Here is a 25126-nt window from a genome sequence, read left to right as displayed (position 1 = left end):
AGGTTTAAATTTTGCTCGCTGAAACTCCGTGAAGTGGGTCCTAGTTCAATTGCCTTTCAGATTGGGTTTCTTCCATCCTCTTACTATTTTGAATTTAGTTATTTATTTATTTATTTTTGGCTGTGTTGGGTCTTCGTTTCTGTGCGAGGGCTTTCTCTAGTTGTGGCAAGCGGGGGCCACTCTTCATCGCGGTGCGCGAGCCACTCACTATCGTGGCCTCTCTTGTTGCGGAGCACAGGCTCCAGACGCGCAGGCTCAGTAGTTGTGGCTCACGGGCCTAGTTGCTCTGTGGCAAGTGGTATCCTCCCAGACCAGGACTCGAACCCGTGTCCCCTGCATTGGCAGGCAGATTCTCAACCACTGCGCCACCAGGGAAGCCCCCCATCATCTTACTATTTTGGTTCGCACACTCAACTCTAAAACTTTTTACGATGTGGAAAGACACCTCCCTGTGCTCCTCCTACGAATTCCAGGCCTTTAAAAACTTTTCTTCCAGACTCTTTTCCAGGCAAAACTTTTATAGCCAGTATGCTACCAAACAGTATTCATGACAACCTGGAGCTTGACATGAGGGAACACAGAAGAGTGAAATAAGTGGTTTGGATATGACTTTAACTGAGAAATGGGAAGCGTCCAGGAAACACCAACAGCACTTTTCTTCCAAGAAGGTGCCCTCTCTGATGCAGGGGGTCCAGCTCTCTCCGACAGACCAAGGAGAGGCGATCTGTCAGATTCTTCCCCCCAGCACAGGCAGGAACGGCTGCCAAAGCAGCTCGGAATCCAGTGGCCAGTCGCAGACACGGAAAGAGCTAAGTGGCTGAGTGGGGCTTTCGGTGCTCTTGCTGGGGAGCGAAGCTGTCTTGGCGAAGAGAGCGTCCAAGGGCAAGGCAGCCAACCTCTCTGCATCAGCTGCTCTACACCAACAGCCACTGCACACCTGCTTCAGGAGGTGGCCGGACAGCCAGGTGCCAGGGCTGAAACCTGCGTGTTGCTTTTGACGGCCAACTGCGTCCCGTGAAGCACCTCTGCAATCTGCTTCTGTAATCGTCATCAGACACTCTGTGTCCATAATTGCCAAAATGTGCAAATGGTTATTAAAATACTGATGAAAGAAAACCAACAACCATTTATCATCCTGGAAGAGCAGTTGTTCACTGCTTTGATCCCGGGAGAGCTTTGTGGGAAGCCCGAGAACCTCTCAATCATCACACTGTATGTTTTGAGCTGTAATAATTCTGAAGTATGGTTAGACTCAGAAGTGCTCACTCTCCTTTCTCTCAGAGAGCCGGAGGGGAAACCCAGCCTCTGGAGGCTGGGAGCTGGGCCGCCCTCCCTGCAGGTCACATTTCCAGATGTTCTCTCCTGTCGCAAGCTCCTCCCCCTCTGTGCGTTTGGCCAGGAAAGAAAAACGAGCCTCCGGCAGGGAAGAGAAATCCCCGTTCCACATTCTTTGAACTCTGTTATATTGTTTCATACCCCCAGAGTTCACCTGGTGATTTTTGCAAAATGTCAACCCAATAATTACTATTTTAGCATTGACGCCCTTAGAACCACCCTGTGCGCTGTCAAGTGGAAAAATGGAATCAGAAGGACCTGAAATGAGGATCTCAGGCAGAAGAAATAAAACCAAAGACACAATTCGGAGTCTTTCATTGCTTTAGTCTGAAAACCATCTTTCTTTATGGATGGGCTGTTGCCTTTCTTATATTTGAAATTCCTTCTCACAAACTTGCGTTCCACTTTGGCCCCGAAGTTATTAGTTTTGTTTTTCTCTGAAGTTAGTAACGGCTGGATGTCAGCCCTCTGGATGGGCTGCTCTTGTCCCTAAATAGCCCATCTGGGGCTCTCAAGGTGATGGATGGTTCGTAAACTCTTTCCCTCTGGCGATGCAAACTAGATGAGGTGGGAAATGAACCACAAACCTGCATTCATATCCACAGGCATCAGTCAAATGGGAACCAGGGTGATGTGGGTGTCACCAAGCTTAGAGTTATTACCAGCCTTTTTCTGGAAAGGCAGCCTTGCAGTTGGGGAATTTGCACCTCTGCTGTACAGCACGGTGGCCTCTGCCACTGTGGCGCTTAAGCATTAAAAATGTGGCTTGTCTCATTGAGACGTGTAAAGTACACACTTGATTTGAAAGATTTAGTAAGAAAGCAAGAATGTAAAACACCTCAATGCTCTCTAAATACTGATTACATGTTCAAATGATAATACTGTGAAGAATTGGCTAAAATACAATATCTTATTAAAATTAATCTCACCCGTTTCTTTTTACTACTATAAAGTGGCTACCAGAACATTTTAAATGACACGTGTGGCTTGCATTTGCAGCTCAGAGTATATTTCTATTGGACAGCGCTGGTTTAGGCAGTTAAAACATTCATTGGAAATCAGTGAAAAAGCCCTATTTACATTATTTATTAGGGTGGCGATGGGGAGGGCAGTTCCTGATACTCTGCCCAGGTTTGCACAGCACGAGGCTTCACGCTGGTGCGTCGCCTTCAGTCTGTATGCCCTCAGAGTCATCTGTTGTTCGCGCTTTTCTCAGCGGGGAGGGAATGAAATTGGGAAGTTTGCGGATGGAGGCGTGCCCAGCTCACAAGAGGCACCACGAACCCTTTAAGTGTCTGGATGCTGAAGTTATTTTTAGAGCTAAATTCACAAATAAGAACAACCAAAGTCCTGCCCTTACAATAAAACTTTGCTTTTATCTCATTCTTCAGCCTAACACGATACTGGGCAACATCTAACCACGTACCTCCACCAAATGTGCAAATCAGCTGTTCAGCCCTGATGCTCAATTTCTGTCCATTTAGATAAAGACTGTTATGTACTGGATGACCCACTGGAGAAAAAAATCCCAACACGGCAAAAATCACATTTCATTACTCTCGTATCAGAGTGGCACCGACGAACTGTAACAGCGCCACGGTTCTCTCTCCCAGAGCCCGTCCCGAGCAGACCCTCATCCCGTCACTGCCATCCGATGGTGTCCTCGCGTTGGTTTGGCTCCAACTGCTTCCTCTCCAGCTGACCTCATCACCGTTAGGGCATCTCCCTCTGCTGGACTAGGCCTCACGTATAGAGTATCTCGTTTAACTGTTCCAATAACCCACGAGACAGGTTCCAGAGACGTGGGCCCCCAGGCTGGAGGGCTGAGCAATGGGCCTAGATCACAGCCGTGAACGGAGGAGCCAGGGTCCAGGCCCACGGCCTTTCCACCACGTGGCCTCTCTCATGAAGCCATCCCTCCACACTCAAGTTCCCTGACACAGGCCCAGCCTCATCTCCAATTCCAGCCTCCTTCTCCCCGCAACCTTCCTTCTAGTTACCCCTGCCTCTTGCTGGCTTCACCATCAGAGTCCAAATTCTTCTTCGGCTCACCTGGGACCTACCTGGGACCCACCTTGGCCCGCCCGCACTCCGTGGCAGCCTTGTCTGCCCATCACCCTCCCCCCAGCCCAGGCCTCACCTGTCCTCTCCTGCTCAAAGCCCCGGCTCCAATGTTCACCTTACTCTCCCTGTCCCGATTCCTGGGCTAATGGATCTGAGCTATCTGCTCAACACTGCTTCCCTTGCTTTCCTCTACAATCTGAGCATCTGTGTGACCCTTCCAACAAATTCCTGACGTTTTTGAAAACTAGGGTAGGGTTTTTTATTCCTTTCAAACCTTGCTTGACCACCTGGGTTCCAGACCCATTCCTGCCGCCTGGTGAGAACTCCATCACCCAGGAACCACGTGGACTAACCCCTGCCCCAGTGCCATGGGTGAGAGCCTGGGCTTGGCGACTGGACAGGGGCGTAAACTGGGGCTCTGCTATTTACCGGCTGAGATTTTTGGAAGTTACTCATCCTCTCCATGCCTCAGTTTCTCCAGCTGTAAAGTAGGAATAGTAATAGCACCTGCCTCCTAGGGCTGCTGAGAGGATTAGATTAACATCAATAAGACAGTGCTCGGCGTACAGTGTATGCTATAAAAGCCTGAGTCATTCTCATTCTTTCCTGGTTCTATTTTCTTGCCTTTTGAAACCTGTACTGAGCGGCTATTACCCACCACAAACACCAGCCAGAGTCATTCATTATTGCCCCTTACTCTTATGTACCACCCATGCTGGCCAAAGAAATCTTGTTTGGGTTCCTATATGCCTTTTTCAGTCACTACTTTCTAAAATGTCTCCCTTCTCCTATTCTCTGCCCACCTCCACCCCAGGGACCATGGACTCAGGCAATTCTTATCCTCTTGTCTTTTGAGATCCAGCTCAGATCTGCTTTTCCCAGACAACTCCCCGTGATTAATCTCTCTTGATTCTCTCCTAGGTTCATGGTTCCCTCAATCCTCACAAATTCAGTTTCTCCACCTGGGGTGATCTTACCTCCCAGGGGACATTTGGCACTGTCAGAAGACAGTTTTATTCTGACAGCTGGGGCAGGGGGGTGCTCATGGCATCTAGTGGGTAGAGGGGAGGGATGCCGCTACCCATCCTGCAAACTCAGGACGGCCCTCACCGCAAAGAATTCTCTGCCTCAAACTGTCCGCAGCGCAAAGATTGTAAACCCTGCATCACAACCATCTGCCCTTAATGATGTTCCTTTGTTTGCTTGTTTGTTTTAAAAAGCCTTCTTGGCCACCAGGCAAGCTGAGGACAAGAGGCCTCAGGAGAAACCAAACCAGCCGACACATTGATCTGGGACTTCCAGCCTCCAGAACTGCGAGAAAATAAATTTCTGTTGTTTAAAAAAAGAAGCCTCAGTGTTTTCACTCTGTATGCTAGCCTCCAGCTAGATTTTTGATTCCTCCATAGTTCTTAAGATAGTGTGTGCTTAAAATAGATTAACTGATAATGATTCATTTTCTAACTAAACAACCAGCCGGGAATACTTTTCATTAAGTGTCTGGGATATGTCATCATAAGATAAAAAATAACCACATAAATGTTTGAAGCATTCTGTGCTCGTTCGGAGAAAAATGCAGTCATCTCTCTGTAGTCACCCAGCAAAAGTTTGTCCAACTACAGACAGCTTCCTCTCAACGCTGGCCACAATCACACACCCACGTGACCTGTTCTCCACCGCTTTCATTTCTGGGTTCTTTTCTTAGAACTTGACGTTTTTGTTGGTATTCATGGGATTAATATCATATATGACAGCAAAACCTTCTCATCCGTATCTAAGAGAAAAACGTGTCCTTCTTTTTTCTAGAATGGCAGAGGCGATGAGGAAGGTGCCTCAGTGCTAAAATTGATGTACAGCGGATTAAGGCACAGGTGAACGGCATGCAGGGAAATAAATGAAACACCCAGCAACCGTCTCCTGGTCTGAAAAGACGGTAACAGGGAAGAAAAGACTATCACTCGCACCTCGGTCGGAAGCACCTGTAACTGGATAGGGGTTTATACAGAGCACAAGTGAGCGAGCCCTTGACCTACTCCTGCTCAGGTGAGGAAGCTGAGGAAAGCAGGCAACCACAGGCATTCTTGTGTAGCTGCTCTTAATAACCTCTCTCTGCAGAGCGGTGACCAGGAAAACAGAGGGGCAGCCCTGTCCCAAATGCCCATGCTTCACTCACTGGCTTGAAAAGCCTAGAATCCCAGTCCATCAAAGAGTCATGCATACGCTGCGGAATTTATAATAATAATTAGATAAAAAGTCTTGGCGAGAGTGTTACGTTGTCCTTTTAGACGGGGCTCATAGGACCTTCATGTTCAATAAGATAGGCCTGAACCATGGTGAAACTGCACAAACTAAAAACAAACGAATTGGGACTTCCCTGGTGGTCCAGTGGTTCACCTTCCAATGCAGGGAGTGTGGGTTCGATCCCTGGTTGGGGAGCTAAGAGCCCACGTGCCTCGCGGTCAAAACACCAAAAACATAAGACAGGAGCAATACTGTAACAAATTTAATAAAGACTTTAAAAATCTTAAAAAAAACAACAACTAATTAAGGATCAGAAGCCACCTTTCAAGTGGGCCTCTTCTCCAAGTAATTTCAAACTTCAAATCAACCATATGACATAAGGAGTGTTACCAGGATCCAATCTGAAAGTTCTGGCCTCACTGACACTTGCGATGGCCCAACTCTCGCCCTCCCAAATGAATCCATTATACCTGAGTGAGCGCAGAAGAGTTACATCTCGTAAAATAATATATGCCCCACGTGTCCTCCTGCTGGGATTTTTGGCTTTGGAGCAGCCCTTGACAACACACACACACACACACCACACACGGGGAGGACAGTCCCAACAGCGAGACAACAGCTCCAGCTGGCTTTAGATAATCAGCAATCCTTTGATAGGAAGTGAAAGACAAACTTCTCCCATGAGGCACCAGAAGTAAACTTTTCAACAGCCTTCTGCTAGCACGTGGTACCCAGAGGCTTTGATAACCCTGGATACTCTCACCCCAGCCCATGGGTGAGCTCGGGAAATCTGTGACAACTGTTAAATGACAGCTCCCCAGTCCTGAGGATCCATGCAGAGAGGGCATAGCTTGGCCATGACCTGTGACACTGGTCCCCAAAGCATAAACACGGCACGCTTCCCTTAGATGAGTCCATACCAGATCATTCAAGTCCCCGGGTATTGTTCTTAAATTTCCCATTTGAGTCACTATATTTGTATCTTAGGAAACAGACCACGGGAAAGCAAGCCACCCATTCCCCGACTAATTCCTTTGAGACGCATGAGTTCTGTGGTTGTTCAACTCTCCAGAGATGCTTGACTCTGCCTTCAGATACGTATTATGGAATACATAACAGGTGGAGGATCTCAAAGGAGGAATCCAGTGGTTATTCAAATGATCCCCAAACAAGATAAACAATACCAAGAACTCTCAGAGATCCCAATAACTATTTAGGCCCAATTCTTTGCTCTGTATGTTCGTGTTGTCCAATATGGCAGCCGCTAGCCATGTGTATCTACTGAGCAGGTGGAATGTGGCGCATCGGAATTGCTATGTGCTGTAAGTGCGAGACACACACTGAAAGGACTTCATACCAAAAAACCCACCAAAATGTAAGGGATTTTGTTGGTACTTTTTTATCTTGAATACATGTCGAAATGATACTATTTTGCATATACGGGGCTAAATAAAATATACTATTAAAATTGATTTCACCTATCCCTCTTCACTTTAATGTCACTAGAAACTTTGCAATTACACATGTGGTTTGCATTCTATTTCTGTTGAACTCAGCATTGCTCCAAGCGTGTTCCATTTAGTTTTGTGAGGGCCACAGGAGATTTTAGCCTATTTCTGTTCTATTGATTTCCATTGAGTGCAAGGAGTAACCCACCCATTCACTCACTCAAGGACCCCTGGACTTCAAGTTTCTACCCTTAAAGGAAAATAAAGAGATTTTGTCAAGTGCGCACTCCAGGTTCTGATGGTAGGAAGTATGGCATTCATCCACTTGGATTTCTGTTTTCTCTTAGAAAGTGTTAATCTACAGTTTCCAAATAAATGGTCTTCACTTCTGTCCACCTACACAAGCCAACTTTTTCCTACAGGAGCCTTGGAAGATAAATCTGGATACATGAAAAATGTTAGGAATTTTTTCTGTACCAAACATGGTGGCAGGAAGAGCCCCACCATTCTTCCAGATAGAACCACCTCAAGCCTTCCCTGTCCTCTTTCATGTACCTTCCAGCCTCTGAGTGCTAATGCCCATCACAAGCTTGGACAACACAGCTGACGTTAGTCTACTTATATTCTTAGGCAATGAGTCTTAGCCTCAGAGCTTATCTACAAGAAACACAACAGTTGAGCTCTCTCCCATAACCTAGATTTGAGTTTTCTAGGACACAGGAGGGAAGGGAGATATAGCATGCCCCAGCCCCCCCAAACCAGCTGTAAATCCCTACACCGCAGCATTAAACTCCAAAGAAAGAGGAAGAAAGTTCACTTGGAAAACAACGGTGAGTTGGTTGGATTACATCAAGGTTTCAGAGGGTGATTATTATGACACAGTTTCATTGATATCACAGACCCCAAAGGTAACATGTAAACGAAGTTACACATTCACAGAGTATGCGAGTGCATAAATGACACACTGGCATCTGACAGGTGAGGGATAAGGCTAAGCAGAGGCAGTAACGAATGGGTTGCTTGGCAAGAGGCTCTCACTTAAATTGGATTCCTAATTTAGACTCCAGCCACAAAACGTGCAGGTGTTGGTTACAAAGCAGTATGTGGGATGACTCCCCGGGCTGTTAAAAGAAAAAAAAAAAGCTCTTCCCAAGAAAACGGCAAGGCAGACCTATTGCTTCTCTGACCACAGCACTCCTTCCTTAAATCATCTCTGCTGCTCAGCGTGGCGGGTAATCCTTTCCTGGACCTGCACCTGCTCGGCCTCTCCCGGCTCCTCCCAGCTGAGCCCCGCCCCACCTCCTTGCCACTCCATTTCCTCTCTCCTCCCAGAGTCCTTTGTTTCCTTTTATTCCTGAGCTGCCTTTCATGCTACTCTACACTTGTCAGAAGAAAATGCCTCCCACTTCCCAGCACAAAGAGCCTGCTCACTCTTCTGATTAACCTTCTCCGGGGGGACTTCTCTCCTGAAAGGCCATTCTCGCCTCCCTCCCCATCCCGCCCAACGCACACACCAGCGGCGGCGGCGTGACCAGATCCCATTTTGCCCAACAGGCCCTGCCTGGATAAGTGCTTTAGCTTTGGCTTCCCTCTAAAACCTACTGACTGGCTGACTCACTCCCTCACTCAGAGAGCTACTGTTTCATCAACCTACTTTACCCTCCCAAGCATACCAGTTAAAGTAATAATGATAGTAATATTCCAGTGAGTCATTTAAATATCTCGCTTATTTCGCAGCAACTACAGTTTACTTGTTGAATTTACATGGGTGTGCGTATAGCTTTGCATTCTAAAATTATTAACGGAATATGTCACTCCTGTTTCAGTAGCTGAATAGGCTTAATAACCTTCTAAAGCATTTAGGTTGCCAAATTTTCATGGTCAAGCAAAGGAGGAAGAAGGGTTTATTTCTAGAATCACAGAATAACAACACTAGAATGGATCTTTGCACTTAGTGGATCTATTTTATATGCATCAAAATCAAGGCCCAGAGAAGTTCAAACACTTCTCAGGATTATACAGCGAGTGGAACAGTTGGGATGCAGGCTCAATCAACTTATTGACAGAGCCGGCGCTCATAGCCACATACTTTACTGATGATGAAAACAGAGATGGACTTTGAACTCTGCAAAGCACTATCTAAAGAGAAAATATTTATTGATACAGTTGTTTTCATAAGTAGTAATAAAGAATGTGAAGCACCTACTCAGATTTGCTGCAGGAAGTTGTTACACTGAATGCTCAAAGTAAATGAAGTTGTAGTGCGCCAAACTCCTGAAAATATGATGGTCCCGAGAGCTTAAGAGGAGAGGAAGCAAATACTGACTGTTGGAGAGGACGGTCATAGGTTTGGGCACCCGTCGCAGGGAGGGAGGTGGAAGGGCTTTAGGGCTGTGCTTCTCAGCTTTCATGTGAATTACCTGCGTCTGGTTTAAAGGACAGATGCTGATTCAGCAGGTGGGCTGGGGGCTGAGGTCCTGCAGGTCTACTCAGTTCCCAGGTGATTTTTTAAATATTTATTTATTTATTTATTGGCTGCGCTGGGTCTTCGTTGCTGCACGCAGGCTTTCTCTAGTTGCGGCGAGCGGGGGTTACTCTTTGTTGCAGTGCAGGGGCCACTTGGCTTCTCATTGCGGTGGCTTCTCTTGTTGCAGAGCACGGGCTCTAGGCACGCGGGCTTCAGTAGTTGCAGCATTTGGGCTCAGTAGTTGTGGCTCACGGGCTCTAGAGCGCAGGCTCAGTAGTTGTGGCGCACGGGCTTAGTGCTCCGCACCATGTGGGATCTTCCTGGACCAGGGCTTGAACCCGTGTCCCCTGCATTGGCAGGCGGATTCTTAACCACTGCACCACCAGGGAAGCCCCTCCCAGGTGATGTTGATGTTGCTTTTTCACGGACCTCGCTTTGATTTAGGATTTAGGGATTCAGTTTCAGAAGCAAAAAAGTCAAAGGAGAGGTATAGTACCTGCACGTGGCATCAGGACCCCAGGGCTGGAGTCTCAGGTCTGTCTCAGATTCGCTCTGTGTGAGCATTGGCGGATTTGTACCTGTCTCTCTTTGAGACTTGTTTTACTCATCTGTAAACTAAGGGAGTTGTCCAGGACAGACTCCATGATTGCTGAGGTCCCTTTAAACTGGGACTTCCTATGACTCAGAGCATTGCAATGAACCAGCAGCCTACCTGCAGTTGGGGAGGTGAGCTGAGAAAGCTCTTGTATTACAGCCAGGAGATCCGTGAGTCAGCAGTCTTCTTAGTGCCCCCAGCTGGGTGAGGATGGGCCTCTAATTTCCATTAACAAGCTCCAGACTCTTGCTCTTTCCTTTGGCCATATTCCTGAACCACGTGGTCCCAATTTTACCATCCCTTTCATGCCACTTGATCCTTTACTTCCCCTCCTTGCAGCACCTGGCTTCCGCCGTTCCCTTGAAGTTGACATTTTCCTCACCCTGGTTCTTTCATCATCTTTCCCCTTTTTGTGGCCTTGTATATGAGAAATGATTACAATTACAGTACTTTTTTTTTTTAAAGTAAAGCATGTCAACATTGCTCTATGTCATCACTTTGCTGATTTAACACAGACTCTTTAAAGACTGTGACATTGGTGCAGTGAGAGAGAGAGAGATTTCCCCTTACCTGAAATGAAGTGATAGCATTGCTTTTAGGAAGGAGTTCATCAGTTCTACAGAAGATTTTCCAATCTGTACATACATACACATATATAAGTCAAATCTTCAACTATCTTGAGACACACCCAGTAGATTCAGGATGGGGACTACGGAGGTCACTAAAATACCTACGTAGATTTAGGAATTCAGGCTCAGTAAATACATTTGCATCAGAAGCTGGCCTCAGTTCCAGCACACAGTACATTCCCAAAAGTTTGGACTTCTACAGGAAGAAGAAATAACATAGGCTTCAACGAGCATCCTGGATGAAGCACACCCATTCTTCCAAATCCTTCAGTAAAACAAAATATCCAGCTCCTTCCATCCCTCAGAACTAGACCCTTTGGAACCTTGTGGTATTTCCCCAAATACCATAATTCTGAACTGTGACATCTGGTTTGCAGCTCTCCCAGGGTGGGATTTTTTTTAAAAGAGACAATCAGGAAGTTTGACATTCTAAGCAACCACTCTGCATTTCTATAGGAGACTCACTACCCTTCCCTGGCATCAGTACACACTAGATGATTCTGGCATTTTCTCCTAAACAAGGAAATGCCTCTTCTAGAAGGTATTTCAGATATGGTAGGACACCCTGCCCCCCCTTCCCTTAACTCCTTCACAAGCATCAGGGAACAACTAGACATCAGCGAGGCAGCTCCAACAGGGCCGTCAGGTTGTCTGGAGTTTCCCTGTAGTTCTTCTTCTCCACCCACTTGGGCTCAGGATTTGAGAACCAGGCCCGCTAGCCACAGTGTGCTGGACACGGCTCTCTATTTCTGACTGTGGCTATGACAGGGAGACCCAGCCAACGGGCCAGGGAAGTTGGAGGAGCAGATGATGCTGACAATCTGGGGCGGGGAGAGAGAATATAACTTACGGGCAAAGGGAAGTGCTACCTGCTCCAGGGGTCCCAGAAATTTCCCCTTGGGGCAACAAGATGGTGGGCAGTAGCAGGCGGTGGTTAATAGCACAGGGTGTCATGGCAGACCGACCTGTATTTGACTGCCAGCTCTGGTCAGATGACCTTCAGCAAATCTGAGCACCAGCTTTCTCTTACATAAAATAGGAACATTAATAGCATCTAAACATCATGGAGTGGCTGTGGTGAGTCTTAAATGAGATCATACATGGAAAGAGGTTAGCATAATGCCGGGCACAAGAGAAGTACTTAATAAAAATAGCTATTAATACTATTCTACCTTTTCATCGTGGACCAATAAACCAATTACTTTACAGGAAAAGGGCAGGGAATATTTTATTTCAGTGGACACAGGTAAATGCTTAAGCTGGTGCATAAAAGAGAAAGTCTAAAAGCTAATGAAGTAGCATCATAATAATGCTGGAAAGAACAGGGTAGAGAACAGGCAGCAGGGGAGAACGAATGGGAAAGGCAGGAAGGAATCCCAGAGAGGCAGGTGCAGTTCAATTCTAGACAAAGTTCTTGGTCTAGCAGAATGTTCATGAGGTCCTGAAATGACCACACTGCAAATAAAAATTACACAAAGGATTAACTGCGGTAATTTTGGAGATGAGTAGGGAGGTGCAAATAAGAATAGGAGAAATGGACAGAAAATGTCACCTTCTGAAAAGAAAACTGGCAAAAATCAATCAAATTAACCATCTTTGATGTCTGCCTTTTTTCTTTTTTTCTTGCATATTCAAGTGTGGCTATCTAGTATACAGCATACAACGTGACTGCAAAATGTATGGGAAGAGGTCATCACAGAGCAATCACAGCCAATAGACTAGTTACAAGGCAAAAAATAAATGAAACCATCAATTTTAAAAGCAATTTTATGGTGAATATTACCAGTAGAAATAACTAACACAAAAATAAGCCAATTATGGTTTAAAAAATTCACACAGTAAAAAATTAAGTCACCAGGAAAATTTGTTGTAGTAGAAATAACAGTTCTATAAGAAAATCTGGGACTTCCCTGGCAGTCCAGTGGTTAAGACACTGCACTTCCCAGTGCAGGGGAAGTGGGTTCAATCCCTGGTCAGGGAACTAAGATCCCACATGCTGTGGGATGCAACCAAAAATTGAAAAAAATTGGAAAAAAAAAAAAAAAAGAAAATTCATAATGGCAGCTTTCATAATATTAAAAAAAAAATCACAAAAAAATCTTAGTTATAAATTTTACACAGAAAAGAAATCACTCCAATAAAAATAATTTTGGTACAATAAAAATGGCAATGAGAAAAAATTGGAAATAGTGTAGCTGTAATACAATAGAGAAAATTAAGGTCTTAAATTCGCTTAAGAATGTTCTCCTCAGAAAGCATTTTCTTCAACAAAACTCCATCGGTGTTATTAAAATTCCAATGAAAATGCTTCTACTCTTAAACATAGAATTAAGATGTCTTTGGGGAGAAAACTAACAAGTCAAATGGGTGGTGAACACACCCTGTTTCCACAGAGCCCTTGCAGGAATTGCACTCTCTGGGACAGTGTAGACCTGAGCTGCTGACAAGGCCAGTGCCTCCGTGGAGGCAGGAAGCTGACTGCTTGCTTCCTAGACGGCTCCTCCAGAGGATACCCAGCCCAAGGACGGCTTTAAGAGGCAATGAAAGATAAACTCCAGTGTTAGAAATGGTGACTGTTTCCGGGTACTACAAGGAAAATTCTTGGATGATGAGAATTTGACCAAAAGAGTATGGGAGAGAGAGAGAAAGAAGAAGAAAGGAGGAGGGAGAGGAGGGAGGAGAGGAGAGGAGAGAAGGCAGCGGAGAAGGGGGAGGAGAGGAAGAGGAGGGAGGGGAGAGGGGGTCAGAGCAGAGGGAAGGGAGGCGCAAACATGGGCACTGTCCAGCAGAGTGGTACTCTAGCCGGCCAGTAAAAGGTTCAGAGTGGAGACAATAATTCTTCAGATTCTGCCACAGCACAGGTGAATTTTTTAAAGGCCACCTGGCTTCCTTTAATCTGATTCCATCCTCACCAAGCAGCCATTAGATCACTTACTTGGGGTCGGGGTTACCGTGACACGGGGAGAGAGCTTCCTAAATAACTAGCCTTGCTTTTAGAGCCCAACAGGCGGAGTGCGTATCTCAGCTTACAGTTGCCGTCCCTGTCTTGGCAACCTCAGGATGGGAAGAGATGCACACGGGACAGAAGGAAGGAGGGAGACCCGCCTCTTTCCCCTATTTTGATCCCTGGAAAGGTCTATCCCTAATTGAAATGAAATGCTTGGAGCCCGTGAAGGTGGTATCGTAATTTTTTCTAAGCCCAAATCAGTTGCTTAGTATCTGATCGTCCCCGAGTGAACTGGAAGAACTGAGTTTCCAAAACTAAAAAGTTTCCAAGCAGGACTCCAGTGACCCCAGCAGGACCTCCCTGGACTCCTGTTGGCATTCTTGGCTGTCTTTTTAGCTGCAACATGAGTTATTGGGAAGGCTCTTTCAGAAGAAAGAAGTGTAAGGCGTTTCCGGAGACTTGGAACAGACTCTGAGACACACAGCCTCCTCTTCGCCACCCACTCCTCTCCAGAAATCTGAAGACGGGGTAGCTGGTCAGATGCTTGGCAAATCTTCAATCAGCTCCTCAGATGGACGGTTTCAAGTGGCTGTTCTGGGCTTCTACACGCAGAGAAATACAATGGATAATTGGAATCAATAGCCCTAATAATAAAAAGTTTCCAAATCGCATTTTTCATTTTTCCTTCCTTAGAGAACATGAAATAAATGTGGTAGGATTTCATTGAAACATCATCTTATTTTCCACAGCCAAGTGATATACGGGAGAACTCCTTATAAAGCATTAGACCAGCTCTGCTGTTTATTTCCATCACAAACCGGGTCGCTTTTTATGAGAATCTGTGTTTATAGAAGGTGAAGAGAGAACCAAGTGGGAAAAGACGAGAATTTTTCTCAAAAATTTCTACGATTTACTGAGCTAATCCTGACAAGAACCTCACAGGCTCTGGGTCCTTATTCCCATGTTGAAGTTAAGAACATGGTGGGATGAGGTTTAGAAAGTGCACAACTAGCCTAAAGTCCCACAACCAGAGGACGGGAGAGCCTTCTTCCTTCTCCTCCATCCTCCTCCTCTCTCCTTTCCTCTCTTCCTCCTTTTTATTTTTGACAGCTTTATTGTGGTATAAATTACATTACATAACAGTTATCCATTGTAAGTGCACAATACAACGATTTTAGTAAATGTCTTAGTTTATGCAACCATCACCACAATGCATTTTACACCATTTTCATCCCTCCAACAAGTTCTCTCACATCCATGTGTGGTCAGCCCTCAGTCCTAGCCCCAGCCTGGGCAATCCCTGATTTGCTCTCCAGAAAGTTTGCCCTTTCTGGACATTTCATATAAATGGAACCACACAGTATTTAGTCTTCTGATTGGGCTTCTTTCAACCTGTGTCAACACTTTGCTCCATGTTACTGCCTAACAGTATTCCATTGTGTGGACTGACCACATACCGTACATCAGTTCACCCACCGATGGACATTTGGGCTGTTTCCAGTTTTTGGTTATTAGGTATAATGCACATACAAGCACGTGTATTTTCATTTCTCTTGGATATATACGGAGGCGTAGAATTGCTGGGTCATATGGTAACTTTAACTTCTTGAGGACTTTTGAGAAGAGTTTTCCAAAGTGGCTGCACCATTTTATGTTCCCACCTGTAACGCATGAGGGTTCCAATTTGTCCACATCCTCATCAACACCGTCCGTCTTTCTGGTTGGAGCCATTTTAGTGGGTGTCAAGTGGTACTGCACTATGGTTTTGATTTGCATTTCCCTAACAACTAATGATGTTGAGCATCTTTTCATGTGCTTATTGGCCATTCATATATATGCTTTGAAAAAAATGTTCAATTCTTTACCCATCTTTTAATTGGGTTGTTTGTCTTATTATTGACTTGTAAGAGATCTTAATATGTTCTAGATACAAGTACGAAATGTTTTATCAGATGTTCGATTTGTGAATATTTTCTCCCAGTCTGTGGTTTGTCTTTTCATTTTCTTAAATGGTATCTTTTGAAGCACAAAAGTTTTTAATTTGATGCAATTCAATTTATCATCTTTTTCTTTTACAGATCACGTTTTTGGTGTCATATCTAAGAACTCTGCCTAACACAAGGTCATGAAAATTTTCTCTATGTTTTCTTCAGAAGTTTTATCATTTTTGCTCTTATATGTAGGTCTATGATTCATTTAAAATTTATGTATGGTGTGAGGTAAGGGTTCAAATTCATCTTTCTAATATGGACAACCAGTTTCTTTACTTGCTATGTGTTTTTTCCGATTTTTTATTTCTTCCTGAGTAGTTCTTTTTGGTAATTGTGGCTTTCTAAGAATTTGTTCATTTGTCTAAGTGGTCTCATTTGTAGCATAAAGTTAAAATCCTATGGTGATGCCCCTGCTTTCATTCCTGATTTCGGTAATTCACATCTTCTCTCTTTTTCTCTGTCTTTTTTTGGAGTGGAAGGTCAGGGGAGTATAGTCACAGGTTTGTCAATTTTGTTGACCTTCTCTAAGGACTAACTTTTGGGCTCACTCATATTCTCTGTTGTTTTCCGTATTCTGTTTCATTGATTTCCACTGTCATCTTTAAGACTTCCTTACTCCTACTTGCTTTGAGTTCAGTTTGCTCTTCTTTGTCCAGTTTCTTAAGGTGAAAGTTTCAGTTTCTGGTTTTTTCCATGCTCCACTCCAAATCAAGTCAGCCCCTCAGACAGAGATGCTGCTGGTTTTCAGGGCTTGTCCTGTCCAGGTAGAACTTCCTCACCTCTGAACGCAGGTTAGCGATTAGAGCAGCCCCAGGACAGAATGCCACAGACTCCCACTGTTCTTACCCAGAGTTCGTCAGTTTTTCATGAATAACCACTCCTCAAATTCCAGAGTCATGAAATGATTGTTTCTGACTATTTTGTCTAGGCTCATCATTGCCTTTCAGGGAAGGATGTGCCAGGCTACTCATTTCTGCCAGCCAAAGCCCTGTCTCTACAGCCCCTTCTCTCTCCTTCACGGGAAACAAAATTTGGTTTTATCCTTTACCCCATCTAGTTCCCTCACAGAATCTGTGTCTCTGGGGGGCGGAGACATGGGGGCAGAGCTGGTTTTTAACAATTGCTTATGTTGAAAAATACTGCTCTGAGATTATCAACTTTAAGAAAAAAAAAAAACTAAACAAAACAACAAAAAAATTGCACTTCAGTGAATCATTCAACTTCCTCAGTGTTAATGATGGAAAGTCTGTGCCTCTTAGAATCTGCATTCATCATAGAGAATTCCAATGGCACTCTTTATTACCCACTTTGTAAGGAAGGCAGAAACCCCCCCAGTTCCTGACCTTGCTGATTCTGCAGATGCTCCTAAGCACTAACAGGGAGGTGGGAGGGAAAACAGGATCACAGCAGGAAAATGCTTAACGGCCAGTGTGGGGAGCTGGGCTGTCTGCACACTGCTTGAGAAGGAGTTTCGAGCTTGTGCCAGTTTGACATGGGCATAGACTACGCAGTTTCTAGAGGCCCCGTTCTATTCCTTGAAGGAAACTGGGCCTTTAAGAGCAAGAACATCCCTAAAGAACAACGGATGAGACCCAGGAGACCTGGGTTGAAGGCTCTGGCTCTGCCACTTTCTCCCATTTAACCACTTTGGGGCTTCGTTTTCTTATTTGTAAAATGGGTGTCATAATAAAGTCTTCCTCACAAACTTGCTGGGATGTGATCAAATTCAATGACCGTCATGGATGGCCTTTACAGATTATTAACAAGCTATGAATGTAGACTTCAGATTATGAAATAATACCCTGTGTTCAAATCTCAATAGGTGGTGTCAAAGAAAGAGACTGTCTCCCCACTTCCCTACCTCAGGACACAAGGAGGCTGCAGCCCAGCAGACAACTCACATACACTCCCATCATCAACTCCTCTACTGCTTCCCTCCCAGGTGACAGGGATGAAGGATGGAAGCAGATGCTCAGAGAAGGACATGTCTGTGCTTCAGCACTTGGGGAGGTGGACCAGAGCAGATGGTACCTATCAAGACCCACACTTGTACCTCTTTATACTGTGGAAAGTGGGGGTCTTTCATCTGAGTGGGCTGTGAACGGAAGCCCACTGGGAGAGAACTATTTCTGTCAAATGATTTTTCATGCCTAAACTTTATGTTCACACTGAGTCATCACAGCCCCCTGCCATGCTTGTCAAATTATCACTGTACCACAGCAAAGCTGCACATTCACAAAGGCAAACTTTTAAGAGGAAGCTCTCTTTTTAATTAAAAAAAGGACTTTAAGGGTTCTTTGTATGAGGGATTAGGATTGGTTTTAATATCTTTAAAATGGATTGCTGGAAATTTTTAATCCTAGGATTTCCAATATCTAAGGAAAAATAAAGCCATTCATCTCAATATATACCAGAAATATACATCTTTGTTATGCCTTAATAAAGGAAATGCTGGATCCTAGGCTGGATAAATAGGACAGCAGTCGAAGATGTAACGTTTCCAGGTTTACATCATGGAAACCAGAGTTCAGCTACGATGATAATAAAAGGGAATGAAGAGCAGCCACCAGGAACTACAGCTTTCACAACAGAGGCTCCTTCTCGGAGGGACTCGGACGCTCGGGTTTCAAAGAGCTCGGTGGCAGCGGGCTGCCTGACGGCACCGCCAGCTTGCCTCCAGTGCACCGGTCCCTCAGCCTTACCTCCGACCACTTTCCATCCCACCTCCTACTCAGGTCATCCTCAGGCCAAGTGAATGAAAACTTCGGGACTCCTCCCCGGGGACTTGGCACTGTCCAGCGCCCAGGCCCTCCTGCACGGGCTCCGCGTTTGTCCTCCCGCACTGGGGCTGAGCACAGGTGGGCAGTGACCAGAGGCTAAGGGCGGACCTTCAGGGTTACCTATTTGCCTTTCCAGGTCGGCGGCTTCATCAGGTGTGGCTCGCGGAAGGACGCCAGGGTCGCTGAAGCTCGTGCGCAGCAGGGTCCCCATCACAAAGAAGAACAGAATGCCACCGACCACGGGGATAGCAGGGGTGATTTTCACTGCTAGATACGGACAGCTGCCAGCAGGTTGGGAGGCGGGGGGGAGGGGAGAAAGAAAGGAAATACAATGTCAGTAATCAACAGTGATCACTCTGTATTTTCCAAGAAACTAACGGCTTTTTTGGAGAAGCAAAATTGATTTCCATTAAAAATTCATCTATGTTTTAAGCATTTACATTTGGGGAGGTCTGCAATTCTCTCTTGTGGACAATTTAACCCCCCTTCTCAGCTACAATAATCCTCTGCTCCCACCGTGGTACTCTGGAAAGACACTGGCAGAAAAATTAAAATAATCCTGCTTGTACAATCCATGTAAGACGCACAGAGCTTGCACCCTTTGTCCTGTAAACAGAGCACATGATTTATGGGACTCTCCACCCATCTCTGGAATTGCATAACATAGGACGACACCAGCTTGGAACTGTCTTCATCACACCCGGCCCTTCCTCCCTGGGTCAGACAACTCAGGGCATGGAACGCAGAGAACCACAAGCCACCCTCAAAAGGCAAGAAATCACTTTTTCAATATTTTGGAGCTAATCTATGCAAAAGAGGTTAATGAGCTATGGAAATGTACTTGCAGGCCGTTTCCGAAGAGGATTAAAAGGATTTAGGCAGCTGGAATATAATAGTCTCATGCTCTTCAAGAAGGCACTTGAGCTACCAACGGATGAACACGGCGCATCTCGATTCTGTGAAACCCCTTCACTGTCCTGCAGTGAATGAACTTACACGCAGCAGGGGCTGTGATGAGTCAGGGAGAGATGCCGTTGGGACAGACTGACATCTATGCCAGCTGGCTCCAGGGATCCAGGAACCAGGTTTAAGCATCACCCTGGTCCACTGTCATTGCTCCCTGACTCTGCAGAGGCGGTGAGAGGCAGAGTGAAAAGTAGCTTGGTGCCTGGAGCTGGGTGAAGGATGGCCCTGCAATGACTATGGTCAGTGTATTGTCATCACATTCAGTAACCTCATGGGCTTTGAGAAACACCACACAGAATCATGGAATTGTCACATCCAGAGTGGAAAGCACCTCCCAGATGGTCTGCCTCACCAGGGGATACTCTTCCAGATACTCAAGACCACACAAAGAGAGGGAGCTGGAGAAGAAAGGGTTGGAAAGCTTTGCTCAAGAGGTGAGCCAGGGGGCTCATTCCTGGGGTGTTGGGGACAGCACCCCACTCCTGTGCAGTACTTGCAGAGAGGTGGCAAGGTCTCTGATGGGATGGCAAGGGGATGCTGGCAAGCATCCAGGCCTCGGGGACCACAGGCCATGGTCCCCTTTGCTGAGACCAACATCAGGCAAGTTAGAGCATCTAGTTTTCCAGCGGCTGGTGACTCAGGTCTATGTGGAGTGGTTACTGTGAACTAAAGACCAAGGGCCTGTCCTGAATCCCCTGCTCCGCAGAAACCAGAGACTTTCCAGCCACTTTAAGAAGGTGGAAGAGCAACCCCAAACATGACTAGGTAAGATTGCCCACCAGACAAGTGGACTGCGGTCTCCAAGAGAATCACCTGATTTAGAGACACAAAATATGTGACATTTCTAACTTGTTTCATCTTTCCCACACCAGCTCCCCTGCAGAAACAGAACAGAATGAACGACAGAAAGTATCAGATCACACTTGGGCTGGATTGCCTGTTGTGACTTCTTTTCACAGGATTCATGGGAAACCATAAAAAACTATTAGTTGTCTGTCCTGCATCAACGTCCCCGCCCAAACTCCCAGGCACTTAGAGCCTTTTTGAACATCGTCAGAGATTCTCATAGAAAAGAGAATTCGGCAACGAGGACAAGAAGATATACAGAGATTGCTGTGGAAAAAAGGAATACAAGAGTGTCTAAGCTGAAGAAATACCTTTGTGAAAGCATTCACTTTAACTATGGAACGGACTTTTTTAATCCAATGGATTTTGTTGCGTAAAAAAGAGTCACTGCTTTTCCTAGAGTGTTTTCAGACAAACACTAACATAACTAAACTCTTCAGTGGTTTCCAGTTTTCTTAAAAATTTGATTTTATAATTTTAGGTACTGAAAAGCTTCAAATGAGACACTTTCCTGCAACAGAGATCCACTAGTTCTGAAAATTAGAAAGAAAACATTTAAAAGATGGTGCTGCTTGGGGTGCCTCCTGTTTTCCCTTTTGCTTTGCCTTTGGGAGCCCTTCTTTTATTGGGAAATAAATACAGAGTCAAAGAGGTGGGCCAGCCCTACAGCCTAACACAGAACTTGCATTTCAACTTGACACATGTAGAGAATAAAAGTCTTGTCAGGAAATGACCATCTTCCCTTTAAAGATTCAGTATAAAGTGACAATCAAAATCCCATTTAATACTGCCCTGAAATGTTCACATGGCTGCATCCCAGCTCTAGGGTACAGTGCAGTGCCAGGGGCTACAAAAACAGATACCTTTCCAAGGCGTGTCTATTACGTTAAATGGACCATGTTTGGACTGTGATGTGGAGCTTTTATGAAGAGCTGGAGATAAATATCAGTTGCTGCAAATCTATTGATTAAATCTCTGACTGTGATATCAATCAAGTTAATATCAAGGAACTCAAACTCCAAAGAACATTAGAAAGTATTTGTGTCATAAAATATGACTGACATTATCTTTGTTACTCTTATTGTCATATAAAAAGCAACCTGAAATTGTATGAAGCCTTGAAAATGTGCTAGGGTACCATAATCAGAAATAAACACAGTCCATATTAAAGGCACAAAATTGACCCCGATACTAATAAACTTCAATTTATATAGATTAGCCTTAAAATTTTGTTTTAGTCCAAAAGAATCTACTCTAGGTGGACCTCTTTTTTTTTTTAACAAAATGGTTAGGAAAATGATCAATTGTGTAGAGGAGAATTTTTCCAGAACTGAAATTCATAATTCAACAGAAGAATGCCTGTTTGAACAAAGGCAGAGAATACAACAGGCCAACTTTTTCCTCTTTCTCATTATTGAGTTTCAATAAGAAACAACTGGAACAGTTGTTAGGCAGCTGCACCCAGGTCACAGCTGGACAATATTACCTGGAGGGACCAGCCAGTAGGATGTGATCCACCTTGGGTGTTTAGGGGTGGAATTTATTTACCTCCATTTGGCTTCTCCAGAGATGGATTCTTCAGTGCTGTTGGAACCCTCCTGTGGAGTTGATTTAGTAGATCTTAGGTTATGGTGTATTTGCTTTTCCCTTTTGGTTCTGAAATGTAACTTGGTTGACCTCAAGAGTTTGCCTGCTCACAGCAAGATGTCGTTAATGAGTAAGCCATGTCCTAAACGGTTTCTTGTTGTCCCAAGTGCACTGTATGTAAAGCTACCCACTGCTCCAGGCTGATGGCTCTGGAGGACTCCCACCGCTTCCACCCGCCTCTCCCCACCTCCCGCCGAGGATGTCTGCTGCCCTTGCCAATATCTGATATTCAGGATTAGAGATCAACGTCTTTAACTTTTCTGCCCCCTGGCACATTCTCATGGAGGAGACAAGACCCTGTGATTTAAGTTGTTTGCACTTGAGTGTCAATTAATTTATTCAGCCCTGGTCCGGGAAAGGAGGAAGACGAAGAATCTAGTTGATGGGTACATGCCTACCACCCTGTGAAAAACTCAGACGGATCCTGACTTTTCTGGTCATGAGATGAAGGTAACAGAAAGTCCTTCAGTCACTTTAAGTGACAGACAGTCTCATTAACCATTTCAAAGTGTAACAATCCTAATTACCAGTGGAAATTTCTAACTTGGTTTTGTGTTAAACCTCCTCCCCCTCCCCAGCTGGCCAAGTGCCGTTTCTGGCCCCTCTGTGGCTGGAGAAGAAAGGACATGGGGGTAGGAAGGGGGCCGGGATTTGGAAGGCGCTGATTTGGAAGCTCTGTTACAAGGCGGCTTTGTGTTCTCTGGGTCTACCAGATGTCTAAACCTGTCCCGCTGGAGTCTGAGTCCTTCAGAAGCCCCCTGCCCCGGGGGTACCCTTCTCCTCTCTCCCTCTTCTTGGGTAGAGAGGAGACAGCCTTCCTCCCGCCCTAAGGCCCATCCTTCCACCGCACTGTGGCCCCATTCCCCGCCTCTCATGAACCTCAGGGGTACTGCCCTGAATTCCTCAGCTCCCTGCTTCTCGCCTGGGGGACAGCAGAACATCCATCTCAGCCCTCTGCCTGCCCCACTTCAGGTTACCCCAAACACACCGACACATCTCTGTTCCAAAGCCTGCAATGACTCCCCTTCTCCTGCCAAATCAACTTCAAGCTCCTTCTCTGGCGCCCATACCCCATGGTGCCTAGTCTCCGGTCTCCCCTTCTCATGTCCTGCTCTACCCCCCTTTTCACACATACGGGGACAGCAACCCTGACCCCTGGCCTTCCCAGAAAGGCGCCTGCCACCCAGCCCTGGTGTCTGGAACACCCTCACCCCTAACTCAGCTTGTTAAAGCTGCCCCAACTTTCAAGTTCGCATAAGGACTTGGTGAAAAGATTTTCTGGGCTCCACCCCCGAGCTAAAGTGCTGGCTTCTTTTCCTAAAGCTCCGTAATATTTTTGTTTGCTTCTCTTGATGGTACTTGTGGCTGTTTGTGGACATGCCTCATGAAACTCACTGGACTGGAAGTCCTGGAGGGTGAGACTGGGCCCTGGTCAGCATGTGTCCTTCACAGCGCCGGGCACAATGCCTCGCACAGGGTAGCTATTTGACAAGTACTTGTTGAGCAATTGAATGAATGAGACCTATTCACTGAATTTTACAGTAACACAGAAAAGAGCAGGAAAGTCAAATCAGCCATATTCTCAACATTGACAATGTACCCCGAGTCTAGAACTTGCTCCTCTAACTTCTAAGCTTGCTGGGTCTTGTAACGTCCTTCAAACAGGTGCTAAGGATCTGCCCCGTTCAGGATGCTTCCGCCACCGAGAAAAGGTGGGATTGCACACACTGAGTTTAATGCGTGCCACACACTCTAAAGTTCTAGCAGATGAAGCACCGTGTGTTGGTACAACTTTGCGCAATACTAGGTGCTCTGTGACAGTCACCCATCCTACCAGCCTCTGTATTTCAAAGGACAATGTTGAGTTGCTCATTGAAGTCTTGGACATCGCTATCTATAAAAGCAGCAGAATTCAGGCCCCCAGGCAAACAATAAGATCAGTGCTGCACAGACACATTCAAACCGCTGCTCAGAAAAAGCCAAGAGCGTCTGCAGTCCCGCTGGTAAAGACAAAGCAGACGCGGCCCATGACGGCGATAACGAGACCTCCGTAAGGAGGCGAGACTGATGGGAAAATCTCAGCCAACCCCCAGCAACTGGCACGACGTAATAGCTGAAGCGCTGCAAGGGGCAAAGAAAATGCCCAGCCCGAGCTCAGCCAACTTGAAAACGGCTCCTTCACGTTTCTGAGCAACTGCGGATGGGCGTTCCAATTCCGAGTGCCATCTGTGATGAGGAAGACTCCTTCCCCCGAGGGCCTGGATTTGATACAAGATGATGATGCAGCTGCCAAAGACATAAACCCCAAATGAAGTCCTCTTTCGGTCTGAAGGACTGTGACCTATAGACCAGCCAGGGCCGAGCGGATATAGGCTACCAGCACCTTCGTCTTCATAAAGCTCAATGGGAAAACGACAGGAGGAAAAAAAAGAATCTGAAAGCACGCATTTTCATAACATAAAAGAAATGAGCTAATTTAGCACCAGAGGCAACAAATGCTATGGTGATGAAAGCCTGTACAGTAATCCCCTTCCTATCATACACATCAGTGAGGTGTTTGTCTTTATATATGATGATTAAATGCCTACTACTGATTGTCATCTCACTGTACATTAGAGGTAAAGAAAGGTCCTTCCGGGTAATAATTAGAAAATGTAGCATTGCCAAAAGATTAGAGGGAATTTTTTCAGTTCTAATAGTAATCTTCTCAAAACTTTAGGAAAAATAATTATTTGTATTTTGCTGTTTATACATGAAGGGTGGAACCATTTTCTGGGTGCTATATTATATTATGCAATTAGTGTATTATGTCATTATTTATGACAAAATTATTTTACCATCAGATACTGACATTCCAGGATCAGCACTCTCATTAATTCTGTATTTCTATGTAGAAACTGGCTCGCAGGTTAGAATTTACTCTCAGTAGAATTGATTCCCTGGATGAAAGTCCTGGGGCTAAACTAATATCTTAAACATTTCAAATAGGAAATCTGGATTTCATTATTGGGTAGCTAAGTCTCTCTTTTTCTCTACAGGACGTTCTTTGGGAGAAGATTAACTTGACTTGAAAACCAAACCAAAACAAAACAACATTAAGAAGATGTAGCAGAGACATTAAGACTAAGTGCCCTTTAGAACAAAAAGTAGAGAATCTTTTGCCATTGATAACA

General features: G+C 45.3%; 1 protein-coding gene across 2 annotated transcripts in view; it reads right to left on the bottom strand.

Moving 5' to 3' along the window:
* The window catches only part of ZDHHC14 (zDHHC palmitoyltransferase 14), a 282376-nt gene that overhangs the window by 92514 nt on the left and 164736 nt on the right, over positions 1-25126 (bottom strand). For both annotated transcript variants that reach the window (XM_079939445.1, XM_079939444.1), the window contains exon 2: positions 18615-18775. In XM_079939445.1, coding sequence (XP_079795571.1) covers positions 18615-18775 — 161 coding nt within the window. The remainder of the gene's footprint in view (positions 1-18614; positions 18776-25126) is intronic.

This window comes from Stenella coeruleoalba (genome assembly GCF_951394435.1).
Source record: "Stenella coeruleoalba genome assembly, chromosome: 12".
Lineage (NCBI taxonomy): Eukaryota > Metazoa > Chordata > Mammalia > Artiodactyla > Delphinidae > Stenella > Stenella coeruleoalba.
This window is presented reverse-complemented; position numbering and strand designations above follow the sequence as displayed.